Source organism: Vipera ursinii, assembly GCF_947247035.1.
Source record: "Vipera ursinii genome assembly, chromosome: 1".
NCBI classification, from domain to species: domain Eukaryota; kingdom Metazoa; phylum Chordata; class Lepidosauria; order Squamata; family Viperidae; genus Vipera; species Vipera ursinii.
The window spans coordinates 27,484,035-27,498,620 of NC_139512.1; the positions used below are offsets into that span (position 1 = coordinate 27,484,035).

General features: G+C 41.0%; 1 protein-coding gene across 2 annotated transcripts in view; it reads left to right on the top strand.

Annotated features, from left to right (window-relative positions):
* The first annotated feature begins 5,908 nt into the window (after positions 1-5,908).
* Positions 5,909-14,586, top strand: part of MNAT1 (MNAT1 component of CDK activating kinase) — a 132,700-nt gene continuing 124,022 nt past the window's right edge. For both annotated transcript variants that reach the window (XM_083370343.1, XM_083370344.1), the window contains exon 1: positions 5,909-6,055. In XM_083370343.1, the coding sequence (XP_083226469.1) occupies positions 5,967-6,055 (89 nt within the window). In that variant the 5' untranslated portion in view covers positions 5,909-5,966. The remainder of the gene's footprint in view (positions 6,056-14,586) is intronic.

A 14,586-nucleotide genomic window follows, 5' to 3' on the forward strand; every position in this document is an offset into this window, starting at 1 on the left:
TTATTTTGGAGAGAAGCCAGTTCGATCTATTCACTATGGTCGCAATCATTTGCATACTTGTTTGAGTTCCGTGGAACTTCACATTGGACTGCAGCTTTAAGCCTGCACTCTTATCTTGGAATAAACTTTACTGAACTCAATGGGACTTTCTTTTGTAAGTGCCTAGACTTGCTCTGTTGCTTTTGTTATTTAAACAAACAAAAAAAGGATTCTTCTGCCCCAAAAACCAATAAGACATTTTGGGCAGATAACATCCAGATGTGTAAGCTTAAAGACTCAGTACTAGAAGACAAGGATCCTAATCTGTAAGGAAGGAACTGTAAGGAAGGAACTGAACTCACTGGGATTTATCTCTAATTACTTTGCATTTGTGCTTAGGATTCCAATGCAATTTTTAAAAATGTATTCATTTCCATAAGTTATATGAAGAAATGTGATATACCCATTTTACAGATGACAACTGATGATGGAGAAAGATTGGTCAAGGGCAATTGCTTTTTCTGCACTTTTTTTTTAGAGCAGGCTTAACTGGCTACTGCTATTAACTTTTCCTTAGATGCAAATTCTTCCAAGTTCAGTTATGTTTACTTCCAGGTCATCATTTGATAGAATTATAACTTTAATTTCTCAGAAATATTGAGTTTATAGGACCAGAGCCACAGGAGTTCAATCTTTTCCCATTCATCTACCCCAATGCCTTTAAATGTTTTATAGGCAAAGAAACTTAAAGCCTTTCAATTATAAATCATAATAATAGCCATAATGTACATGGCCTAGCACAAAGTTGGCATTAAACAAGTATAGGTGATAGCTACATATTAGTGAATGATAAATAATCAAGTATGAACGAAAGCATATCCTGATATGTTGGAATAGTAACTTGGTACAGAACAAATATATTCCAAAAAGTGGTGGGATAGATCAACTTTTCACAGCTGGTTTTCTGGATAAACATTCCCATAATTTTGGGTGAGAATTAAAATCTAAAACACCTAGAGGGCTCATGGGTATGAAAGGTGTAGGGATGCTGGACTGTTTTTAATATCTCATGTACAGTCATCTGAATAAACAATAATTAAAACCAAATGACAATTACAAATCAAGAGATTGAGCACCACGTAGTCAAAGTATAAACACTTTGTGACTGGATTCACAGAACACATAATGGCACTTATGTGTTCTAGAGAAGACAAGAAGGTAAACATTGTGAAAATGCTTACCTTGGGGTGGTTAGCTTCTCCAGTCTCTGTGTTTCCAGGAAATTATCAATTACACTTTACTGTAGATGTCATCATTAATTTACAAAAACATTTCACCATTCAGTAGAATCAACAACTAGTGGTAAAATCCCAATTGCTCTTCTAGGAAGGAGTAAGAAGCACTCCTCCTTACTGGGAAAGTACTATGGGAAAGATATAAACAAAGGTTGTCTTGATACCAGAAAGAAGACTTCAGAGCAACCTGGATGATGCTGTCTGAGAATGATGAGGATGTAGCTCCAGCTTTCTAGAGGGTGCTGGGTTGAGAAGGGCAACTAGTAGAGTAGAATTAGAATATAATGGAATGGAATGGAATGGTTTGATTGTTAATTTTACAATACTCTCTGGGCTCTTTGATTCTCAGAACTTGTCTTAATTCTGAAATGAATAATGCTAAGGATGCTGGCATGACAATCAATTCTCTTGAAATGAGTGAATTTTAGCTGAACTTCTTTGGAATAAACTTATTTGGCTCTCCAGATCCGATCCTGCCTGCATTCTACCAAAAGCTTGTCTATCTTCAATTGAATTAAACCTCACTTTTATGTAAGTTTGCTCAGTGGGAAGCCCCATTGATTCCAAGTTTTTCCATACACAGATCTGTGTATTTAAGCTTTCATCCTTACCCACTAACAAAGTTTCCAAGCCTTCTGTTTTCTGGTCTATGGACATTTTTCAACTGCTGTAGCCATTTTTGACTATGGATGATGGCCTTCATGCTTCAATACATCAGGAGAGTATCAGCCTGGGGAAGCCTAAGCCAAAAAAGGAGATTAGATCTACATTACAAGAGTGTAATTGTAGGGCTATTTACTTAGGTGTAAATCAAATTAAGACCATTGGATTTATTGCTTAGTAAGTGCAGGTGAGGTCTGACTTATCCAGAAGATGTTCTTCACAGATTTCTACAGGAACAACAGAAAATGAAAAGTCTGATAAAGACTATTTTGTTCATGGTTTCTTTCCTATGAGGCTATTTCTGCAATCTTTATATGACATCAGGCATTATCTTTGTTTTAGAACACTTAGGAAGATCTATATTTAATCCACCTCAGCATCACAGACTAGGACATGGGGATCAATAGATACAAATATTCCTTTTCCATTGTTGGAATAGGCAACAATATTCCACAAGCAACACTACTGTATGCTATATGAAGACACATCCCTTTTAATTTAGTGGGACTTGCCTCTGGGGAAACATCACAACACACACATTGGAGAATGCAATGTTAAGATATGCAATTATTTTAAAGCAATTTTTTGATCCAAGGCATCAATGTACTGGTTGGTATTGGGGATGGGTTGGGGAGAATCTTAATCTGCCATATCTGGTTTTTGAGCATCGCTGCCAAGCCACACAACTTTGGCAGCTCTTTGGAAGGGCAATAATGTGAACTGGGATTTCAGAGTGTTTACTACCATTTCCTCAAGGTAGGTAGAATTATATTTATAAGCCAGCCAGAGTCTCTTAACAGTGAGATGGGTGGCAATACACTTAATAAATATATCTTTTTCTTTCACAACGCATTCAGGAAGTTTTAGGAAATCTGAATCAAGATGGGAAAATTATTTCTCTCTGTAAATGGAAACTCTTTCTTTCAAGGTGGATTGAATCCATTATGGGGGTTTAACAAGCTGTCACTTGCACTTCTCAACTGACTTTGGGGAAGGTCCCCGCAATCGGGCTTTGTTGTGGTGAGGAAATAGGGAAATAGGGGTAGGAAGCACAATCCCATTACCGACCTCCTGATCAGAACGGGATCACCTTTGAAGAAGCTGTTTTCAGACATCGGGCTCAACCTTAGCCTGCCTTCGCATTACAGGTTAATGATTTTTGCCAGCCTCGAATCACGTTGCCATACACAGTCGGGATCACAGCGACATCAGGTCTAAAATGATGTGTGGTTGGTTTGAGGTTCAGTGCAAACATCCTACTTTTGAGATGTGCCTACAAACCAGTTCAGTAGAAGGGTATTATAAGGATCATCTGTGCATTCCAGGTTCCTTTGTATCTATGCCCTGAATAACATGCACGCCCCGCATTCCTAATACCGCTGTAACTTGATCGGAGTGATCTTCTAACCTGCCTGGAGATGTCTCTCCCAGCACGGTGGATCCTTTTTGGTCCCGGAAAATAAAATTAAATCTGAGTTAGAGGTTTTGGGTAAACCCTTTTACATAATTCTTACTCCAGTGTAGAGCAGAATGGTCGTCGCTCAGAAGCACCCAGGACTGACTGAAACGTGTTTCCCTTTCCACACATCTGGCTGCGGGGACGCTGAATGGGAACAGACCTAGGGGTAGAATGGCTCAGTCACTGTCAGTCATTTGCAGGCAGCCGAATGCCCGGATTACACCAGGGCAGTTAGATTTGGGAACCACAGGCAAATACAGTCAAGGCAGGCGGAACGACCGACTTGGTGCTTAGGCACCCCCCCCCCCCAAGGCTTTCAGCCTGAAGGAAATGAAAGCAGAGCCGTTTTTGGTCTGCTGGAGTTTCAGCGGCTGGAACTCAGTTACTGTATTTGCTCACCATCGGGGGCGGGAGCCGAGGGGCAGGTGGTAAGGAGTCACTGTCTTCAGACCATACAGAGTTGGGTTCACCTCTAAAAGGCAACAAGGAAATACAGATAACTCTTAGATCCTTTGTGTCTTTCAGCGGCTATCCGGAGTTTTGAGCCCTGTACAGCGTAATTTACGTGGCCAATTTGTACAGGCGCAAGTCCGGGCATGGGAGCAATTGTGCTGAGGGACGGAGCGGGGGGACGGGGGAAATGGGGGTCTAAATTTAGAAATCTACCGTAGGTCCACCTCGGTCTCGGAACGCTTCCACTCTAATTGGCTGACGAAATCAGTACGATCCTCTCAGAGCCTGGCAGCCCTGGACCATAATAGTCGACAATGACTTGGACGTCGGTGCGATGGAAGCTCCGGCTGTTTCTGAACACACACACACACACACACGTACCATTTAATACGAATCCAAGCTTATTCTACAGTCAGAGTCTAATGTGATGTCAGAAGCCATCCCATACATTCAAAAAGAAATCTCAAATTAGATAGAGGATGCATCTAAGTGGATACATTTTTCAATTAGTTTTATTTCAATGGGCTTTGTTTTTAAGAAGACTTCCGGAATCTTGGGATGAGTTAGACTGAATACGGTGGATGACCCTTTGTCTCAATGGCCCCAAGTACATCTATATACCAATCTTCCATTCGTCTGACCTCAAAGAGAGACTCACAACTGTATTAACTAACTCTCTGGGGTTTCGGAGCCCTAATAAGCAGGCATATACATAGAATGAAGGCTATTGCTAAGCACATTGGTTTGTGCTTAAATTGTAAGCCGCCCTGAGTCTTCGGAGAAGGGCGGGATATAAATGGGATTAAAATAAATAAATAAATAAAAATAAATAAGCCTGCGCAGTGAGAATCTTCATTCAGAAACTGCCAGGAATCCCTGACCAGCTTCTTTCAATCAAGCTGCACTGTCGTTCTATAGGTCAATTCCTTCCCAGCACCATCACTTGCACATCACCACTATCTGGATACTTCTCTTGCTCGAAAATAAATGCCAATGTCGTTACCAACTTCATTCATTCCTCCAAGCCAAAACACTGACAGAGTTGTAGCCTGATCCCTATATATGTTTCCTCATAAGTAAATTTGAGCTAGGACAAATGGCCAGATTCATTTCATCCCAGAGAAGCGCACATGAAGGAACCCTGGGTCTCGTTCTTTATGCATGCTTATTGAAGAAATATTTGTGTGCCTCTCTTCCAGTGGGATTTCGCAAAACAATATTAAACGAAGCAACGTTTGCTTTTGAGTCGTGCTGACTAATCTAATGCAACTTTTCTTGAACATTTACTTCGACTGTGTTTGTAAAAACTGGTTTCCAATACGATCCTTGAGAGTCGCTCTACACCAAAATAGCCGACAATGACTTGGGTAAATACTATTGAAATCAATGGGCTATGTTTATGAGGGACCTACAGTATTAAGCAAAATGGAACAAAGTGATAGGAACCCATCAACAGGCTTCAGGTTTATCTCAGAGACATTTGAGGGGGAATAAATGCTATTCAATGCAATGCAGAAGACTTACTTCTGAATAATTTTATGCGTAGGATCTTGTAAGGATGTGATCCACTGCTCACTCCCTGAAGACACTGAGGTTTTCACTTTTGGAAGATATATATCGAATTAGGAAGCACATTCCACTGTTACTTTATGATTTTCCTATTGCTGTTGCGGCTGCTGTCTCTAGTAATTTCTGCAAGCCCCAAGGGAAAGGAATCGTCTCGTGTGAAGCGATGTTAGCTCTAAAGCCGCAAGTGGCGCTTTTGTAAGCATTGAAACTGCCTTTTTTTAATGAAATAAATCCATCGGATGAATGAAACTTACTTCCGAGTAAGCATGGATAACAGTCTTTCACATTACGGTTAAATACCTGCTGAGGAAATTCGCTTCAAATCTGCCCTCCCCGCTTCTCATCCGCTTTCTTTTTTCAAAGCACACGCAAAGTAATTAGCAAAAGGGCGCAAGATGCTTAAATGTTCCCCCCCCCTCCTGCTGCACAGCGGAACGATTCTTTCCTCGCTAGAGAGCCAGACGGCCGATTTTAGCGGTAGGACGCCTCCTTTCTGGAATGAGGGTAGCAGCGGCTTCGGCGGCAAATTTAGTCGAAAGCTTGTCGCCATGGATGATCAAGGTTGCCCCCGGTGCAAGACCACCAAATACAGGAACCCTTCCCTCAAGCTGATGGTCAACGTTTGCGGACACACGCTGTAAGTGTTTCTGGCTTGCAGAGGAGCGGTGCGAGAAAGGAAGGGGGCTTAGCTGTTAGGGCTTGACGTCCCGAGTCTCAGTAGACCGAGGGTGGGGAAGCCTGTTTCAAAAGCTAACGTTGCTCTCTAGAATTTACATTTCTACACTCTGAGCACCTTATTTATTATCTAGAGATATGGAGATAGGCCGTAGTGATATAAGTGCAGTTTGCAGGTGCTTAGAGGTGTCCCTGTTAACATGCTAGGAGATCAGATCTTAAGCTCTAGAAGAGTTTGAAACAATACAGAGGATTTCAGAGGATCACTGTGCAGTAAAATATTGAAAGTTCTCGTGATGTTGAATGTATTTAGTGCTATCTTGCAGCTGCTCACATCCCAGGAGACAGCTGTCATGTCGCCCCTAATTCTTCTCTTCGTCAGACTAGATCAGGGGTCTTCAAACTCGGCCCTTTCGTGACTTGTGGACTTCAACTCCCAGAATTCCTCAGCCAGCGTGCCTGGCTGAGGAATTCTGGGAGTTGAAGTCCATAAGTCACAAAAGGGCCGAGTTTGAAGACCCCTGGACTAGATGTACCCATTTCCCAGAACCGTATGTATCCTGCAGACCCTTTGACATCTTTCTTGCTCTTCTCTGCACTCTTTCTAAAGCCTCAGCGCCTTTTTTTTTAACTCCGATTACCAAGAGCCTTGGTGGAGCAGTGGGCTAATGCCTCCTTCAGTAACACCAGCTGCCTGCAATTAGTGCAGATTCGAGTCCCACCAGGCTCAAGGTTGACTCAGCCTTCCATCCTTCTGAGGTAGGTAAAATGAGGACCCAGATTATTGGGGGCAATAAGATGACTTTGTAATAATGCCGCTTGGGGGGGGGGCGAAAGCCCTAATAGGCATATACATAGAATGAAGGCTATTGCTAAGCACATTGATTTGTGCTTAGATTGTAAGCTGCCCTGAATCTTCGGAGAAGGGCGGGATATAAATGGGATTAAAATAAATAAATAAAAAATATAATAAATGGTGAGGGTTTTTTGCATTTTGTTTCTTAATGTTTGTTTCTTATAAGGAAATATGCGTATTTCCTTATATAATCTACAAGTCTAGATGTATGCTGTATCCAAACAATTGAACATATTCATTTTTTACTATGCTTATCTTTAATCTACTTTGAAGAATCTTTACTATTTGTTTAGCATAACACCTACTTTCCAGAATGCTACTGTTTTCATGTGGGCATTTGAAGCCAAGGAAATGTGTGACTGAAGATGTGGTAGATAATTACTAAATAGGTGTCTTAACTATTTTTTGGCCTACCGGATTTGAAAGGAGACATTGGCTGTGGAGTCCTAGTGCTCTCTGAGGTTGGTTGCTTGCTACTTGCAGTTATTTCATTATTTGTTCAGGTAACATCATCAGTGCTAGGGAGCATGGGGTTTGCTGCTTGTTTACATACAGGAGCTGCCCTGCCAGTGTTGGTGGAGGTGTGGTTTTTGCTTTAATTCCTTGATTAGGATATTGTACTTTGCTTGATTGCTTGTCTGGTATTAATCCTTGCTCATCTGGGTTTTGTTTCCTGGGGAGGATATGTTCTGATCTTTTTGTTTTTAGTTTTTTGAGTGGTCTGTAAATGTGGGTTTATATAAGGGATTGGATCTCTTTTTTTCTACAGTTTGTATCCTATTTTTTATTTTTTTAATTGTTTTAAGCTTCATCGAAGAAGGAAAAGGTTAACTAATAAATCATAAATAGAAATAAAGATATATTACTATTGTATAAAAACTGTGTACTATAAAACTGACCTTATTTAAAAAAGGACTAGGTTGTGAGAATAAAAATATCAAGGCAAAAAAAAATTGGAGAATAATCCAAGGGAACCCCTGCTCCCAAACTAAGTAGAAGTCCTCTCATATCTAATTCTGTGATTTTATGGAGGAATGACTTTGGTAGACAGGAGGAAGAATCACAGACTTGCCAGTGGTCGGGTAAGAGCAAGCTGAGCATGCAGAAGGAATGGGAGCATGGCAAATCTCTCAAAAGGGACTCTCCCTAGTTTCTTGGACTACAAGGGCAAGGGGGGGCATATTTTCAGACTTGCAAGATTTATTAAAGTAAACTTACAATAAAGATAGAGATAGTACTTCTGAATGTGTTTCTTGTCTGGACTACAAAAGTCAAAGAGAATGGGAGCCCACCTCACCTGGGAGGAAACATGTTTCACAGGGTGAAGGCAATAACAGAGAAGGCTCTCTTTCTGGACCCCACCAGCTAGAATTCTTTGGCCGACGGTCTGCAACATACCTTCACTGTCTAACTGGGTGGGAAGGACCAGTTGCTAAGGTACCATTTGAAGTTATAATGGACCATCCTAAAGGTACTTATTTTATGTTTGCAGTCTGCAATTTCCACAGGCTGCATTGGGAAGGACTGATGTAGCAGTATGAAGACAGTTCTGTAGGTAACCTGGCCCCATGCTGTGTAGGATTTTAACGGTCATAACCAATATCTTGAATTGGACCTAGAAGCAAATTGGCACCCAATGTGGGTTGCGCAGCAGAGGTGTCACGTGTGCCATTTCTTTGGTGCCAAAGATTGTCCATGTGGCAGCATACTGTACTAGCTGAAGCTTCCAGATATTTTTCAAGGATAGCCCCATGTAAAGCGCATTGCAATAGTCCAAACGGGAGATGGCCACAGGGCATGAGTGACCGAGCAGAGAGCCTCCCTATGAATTATACAATAATTTATACTGTTAGTCATGCCTCTTATTTGGGGCAAAGCTATTCATATTGTTTAGGTTTAATTCACTGTTCAAAAACTACATCATAGTTATGAAACAGAAGAAAATTATAGTCTTCATTTTTTTGTCTTAATTCTTAATGTATATACTTACTGATGATCTTTGCAGTGCTCAGAACTTGGGTGGTGCAGTTGTCCTGGGCTCTCCTGGATTGCTCAGTGCTTTCGATATGTGGACCTTGGTATCTTCTGGACAGATTTTTGGGGCTGGGATTTGGAAACCCTGTTTTGTGGAGGTTCGCCTTTGTGGCTTTCAGTCAGTATTGGGGGGGGGAACAGGTAGAACCCCAGCCCCCTGCAGTGCATCCTAGAAATTCAGGACAACATATTTTTCATAGTTACGTAAACTTTGTTTTGCATGCTTTGGATACCCTCCTGTTTGGCTCAATTATGGCAAAAATACAGCGATTTGTGCTGACATAGATTATTAGCAATGCTCTGCTATTTTGTGGACTTTTTGTTTTGGTAATTCAGAGACTGTATGCTACTTATATTGTCTTTTGCACATAGAATAATAAAGTTATAAAAAGATGCCATTTCTGCTCAGCAAAGTAATTTGTATATTTATATTTATACTATATATTTGGTAAATATCTACTAAATTATAGCACCCCAACAAATGCCTGTCCACTCTCCACTTGAACTCATCCAGTGATAAGTCTTGAATGTTGTGTTGTTACATTCTTGAGCCTCTGTTCCCAGCAAATACCACACTCCATAACATATGAGTTTCATCAGTAAATGTTTATTTCATTTCCAGATAGTAATGTCTTATTAGGTATCATGTCTCTTCACTTTCTGATGGAGTGTAATTTCATCTTCTCTATTTTTTAAGGATCTATTATGTCTCCTGTTCTGTATCCTCTTTTTCACCCCTCAAATTCAGAACTGTTTTACCTGTCAGCCTGGAAACTGTTTCGGGATTCCAGAAGTGCAGAGTATATTCTATATTTCTTTATTCTGGTTGTTACTCTAGGAGGATTCCCTTTGTGATTGTCTTCCTCAGAAGCTAATATGAGGCTAATCACTGTTGTGGTCCTTTGATTTTTTTTTCTACAAGGACTGCAGTACTGAAAATTTTTATATATACAATTATATACCACATTGTTTTCAATGTGGAGCACAAACATAAGCATTACTGGTCATAATTGCAGATTTCTGCCCATTTATCTCTGTCTTTGCTTATTGAGGAATTACTAGTAGAAAGTCTTTTTATTTATTCTTGAGCATGGGGAAGACACAGAAGAAGAACACAGCTGGACAAAGTTGCTAAGATTCTCAAAAAGAGAAAGGTGAGAACCAGGGCTGTCACAACTGGCTATAGCAATCCAGATGATCACTAGATACGGTAGTAATAAAGAGATTCTATTTTCTCTTATGGAGCCCAATTTTGTGGAAAGCAAAGGCAATATATGATTAGTTTCATTGATGTAGTATACCCAAGGATGGTTTGTCAAGTGACTGGTGTTGTTTAAAGCTAGATTTAATTCAATTTCTTTCTCTTAAATCTCCTTTTTTCTTATTTCCCTCCTTTAATTCTTTTACTGTTTTCCAGAGCTATGCATAACATTGTTTATCTTGAAAGAGAATCATGTGATGGTTTGTGTGTGTGTGTGAGTATATTTTATTTGCATATCCATAGTGGATAACAGCTGCAGTCCAAGTCATTTAAAGACAGTCATGCTGGGGATGGTGTTTTAACTTAGAATTAAATATAACTAATTAAACCTTCTGGTAAATATGGTAGTATGGATGAATGAAGCTTTTTGTATGAGCTTCCGTTTACAGATTGGATCATAAAGGAAAGATTATTCACATTAAGTGAAAATATGTTTTAAAATACAAGCAGACAACCCTTTCTACTTTATCCTTTGTATTAAAAAAACAGTGTTGCAATAATTTTCAAAATGTAATTTTCAAAATATGAGCTATTAAAATTTTTCTATTCTGTATCTCTAACTCATGGCGAATCCATATTTTTACAACACATAACCTGAATAAAGGGAAGTATATTAATGAATCAGTTAAAAGTTTTTATGAAGTTGAATGCATGCATGTAGTTATTATTGAAGTACGAAATTCTGCTCTCTATCTGCTAAGATTGCTTTTGCTTTTACTTATTTAGTGCTATACATAATATTTTAAAAATGCAGCAAGACAGGTTCCTGCCCCAAGGAGTAGGACTAATAAAAAGAAAAAAACACAGAGGAATAAAGTGGTTGACAAGGATTGCTTATGTTTGGGGTTTATTACAATTTAAAAGACAATAGCTCATTGGTGAGCTAATTGCTCCCAGAGCTGGGAGGTTAATCTGCAAAGAGGAATTTATAGGTCATTGGTAGACATGCTGTTATACAGAAGGACTCAAGTTTGATTTTTCCTGCTTTCATCTAAAAGATCTGGGAGCAAATGATTAGGAAAATCTCAGCTTGATTCCTGGAGAACTGCTGCCAATAAATAATGCTAGGCTAGATAAAGAAAAAGTTCATTTCTCCAGTTCTCTCCATTCAGTGGGAACTGGGATTGCTATGTAGAAACTTATGAGTTCTGAGGGTGTTAAGTTTTACTCTTCCTTGATTGCTTGCTTATTTATTCAGCCAATTTGTATATTGTTTTTCAGTCCAGCTGAATATTAAAGGTGGCTAAAAAATCTTCAAATGCAAAGTACAAAAAATACAAAAGCCTTTTAAATCCACTACTATAAAGATTAACAGGTAAAGATTGGCTGTATTAAATGTGTTTTGTCTGCTATTTTAAAGGTAGAGAGATTGAGGTTAAATGCATAGCTGTAGGGATGTCTCTTATTTGCTTGACAAATTAGATGTGTGTGTGTGTGTGTGTCTGTCTGTCTGTCCTCAAAAGGAGCTTTCCTGCAGATCTTAATCTTTTCTTGATTGTAAGCATGCCTGCCATACTTTGAGAAAGGAAAAAAAAAGTACTTCAGCTATGTCCCTTGAAGGTCAAACACCCTGCCAGCAAAAGCAGATGCAGCACTATTGTTTTCAGCAAAGCTGTATCAGCTGCAAATGTGATCCAGAGAGAAAAGTGGGGGGGGGGGCAGCTGCAGTTTTTATGATGTACAGTTTTAAAAATAGAAAATCGGATTGCTTTTACATCCCCTTTAGCCCTCGATGGCTTCAGATTAGGAAAAGGATTTCACACTATAGTTATGTCTTAAATGCAGAATAGATATTTTTGGCCCACTATAATAGTGATACTGCTGGCTGATACTTTTGATGAGAGATCATCTGGACCTGATTTTATTTTCTCCGATGAACTTGGGTGAAATTTTGCAGTAGCAACTGATTAGGCTGAGATGTAAATTTGAATTTTTATTTCAAAAGGTCATCTTGGGAGCTTTTTAAACCATATCTACTTATGCAACCTTATTAACCCCTCTGGAATCTCTGTAATAGTAGCACAAGTAATCCTTGACTTATGACCACTGTCTGTCTTAAATGAATCATCACATGAGCATGCCTAATTTTACAACTATTTTTGCTGCAGTCAATAAGGCCATAACATAGTTGTTAAGTGAATCCTGATTGTCCCATTGACTTTGTTTGTTGGAAGCCCCTTAGGAAGATTGTGTATGGTGATCATGTGAGCCTGGGATGCTTCAGCTCTTGTAAATACGGTACATGTTGCTTACTGAGTGCCTGAATTTTGATGATGTGTCTGCGGGGAGACTGACATGCTCTTAAGTGTGAGGACTAGCCACTTTTTCAGTGCCATTGTACAGTTGCAAAATGATTGGTCATAAGTTGAGGACTCAAGTTGCAATTTTCTCGCTCTCCTAAGCGTGTTCGATAAAAGAATAGCGCTATGTACACAAAAGGGCTGCAACCTGTTTTGCTGTCATTATTGGGGAGAGCTGTTGATGAAACTTGAAGTTGGGTAATCACTGATGATTACTTAAAGGAGGTTTGTTTACACTTTTTAAAGTATCATTAAAACCAGCCTGTAACATATGTAAAAGCCCATCCCTAAAGAAAAGTTGATTCTTGCATGCTGGACATAAGGAATTTTTCAGACACAATCCATTAAATCAGCTTGTTTGGATATAATGAGAGCAAGCTAGAATGGTGGAATTATTCATGTATTATTGTCTATTGAATATGAAATAACAGATTATAAAAAAAGTTGGCTGACAAAGTTCATCCCTTAACAAATGTTTCCATTTACATTTTTAATTATTAAATTTATATGCTGCTATTCCCAGTGACTCTCCTGGCTAGGACTAAAAAAGAAATGCTCTTTCTGAAAACCTGAGACCAGAAGCCAAAACCCCTTTGAGTGCACATTAAGGTATTGATAAAGGAGAATATTTGTAGCTCAGGTTGAAATGAGGGTTCCTTGGTGCTCTCTGAGCTTGTTGTTTCTTGCAGATGTTTCATTACCCAAACTGAACATCAGTTTGGGTAATGAAATGTCTGCAAGAAACCAACCAAGCTCAGAGAGCACCAAGGAACCCTCATTTCAACCTGAGCTACAAATATTCTCCTCTATCAATACCTTAATGTGCACTCAAAGGGGTATTGGCTTTTGTATTATGGTCATTGTAAAAAAAATCATTTAAGATGTACCGTATTTTGAGATACCTAAGGATAAGGGGTTATTAATAGATACCGTATTTTCCGGCGTATAAGATGACTTTTGAACCCCTGAAAATCTTCTCAAAAGTTGGGGGGTCGTCTTATACGCCGGGTCGTCTTATACACCGGAAAAAAAAACAAATCAGTCGAGCGTACTTTCTTGCAAAGCCGGCGCGGCTCCGGGACACGGCTGGGCGGGAGCGTCGGGCGGCTCTCCCCACGCAAAGCTTTGCAGGTAACTCGCGGGCTAGGGAGCGGCGCCCTCTGCACGCCTGCGGACCCGGAGCCACGGCGGAGAGGCGCTTTTTCCCTTTCCCTTCATGGGGGGGTGGTGTGCGCCTCTCCAGGGACTGCTGGGTGGGCCACGTGAAGCCGAGCGGCGCTTCCCGTGCGAGTGGCTCGGCAGAGGCGCTGGGAGAGGCCGGGGAGCGAGGCGGGCTGGCGGACAAAGGCGAGAGGGGCGTGCCTGTGCTGAAGGTTCTCCCGGAGCCTGGCCTGGGGAGGGGGCTAGGGAGCGGCGCCCTCTGCACGCCCGCGGACCCGGAGCCGCGGCGGAGAGGCGCTTTTTCCCTTTCCCTTCATGGGGGGTGGTGGTGTGCCTCTAAAATTTAGGAAAGAGTGGGGAGAAAGAGCTGTGCCCATCTCCCCAGAACCATCTCCCCAGATGGATCAAAGAAGTCCATTGTGGGGGCAGGGGGGGTTGAATGTGAGTAGAATTCTAACATTCCTACAGCAGTTACAAGCACCCAAAGGAGGAATTCAACAACGATTATAGAGATCTCTCCAAGAGGGAAGAGAGCAACATTAACCCCTCCCTCCCTCTCCCCTTGGACGCGCGACTACTCTTTCCCCGCTAGCAAAGAAAGCGCTCCTGTTCAAGTAAGCCCGCCGGCAGTTGGAAAGGGAAGAGTCAGGGGCGTCGAAGGCAAACGCGCGTGCAGGCTCTGATTGGTGACTTCTCGTGCAGGCGCCCGAAGGCCGGAGCCAAGTAGGCCGCGGGGCTTTTTGTCAAGGAAACGCCTCTGTTTACAGTTGTTGCGTCCTTCTCTGCTTCCACCGCAACCGCCTTCTTTTCTCTCCCCTTAGAAGACTTGCACGTTTTCGCTGTCCACGTCTAGTTCCAGGCAGGCGAAGAGTCATGCCTGT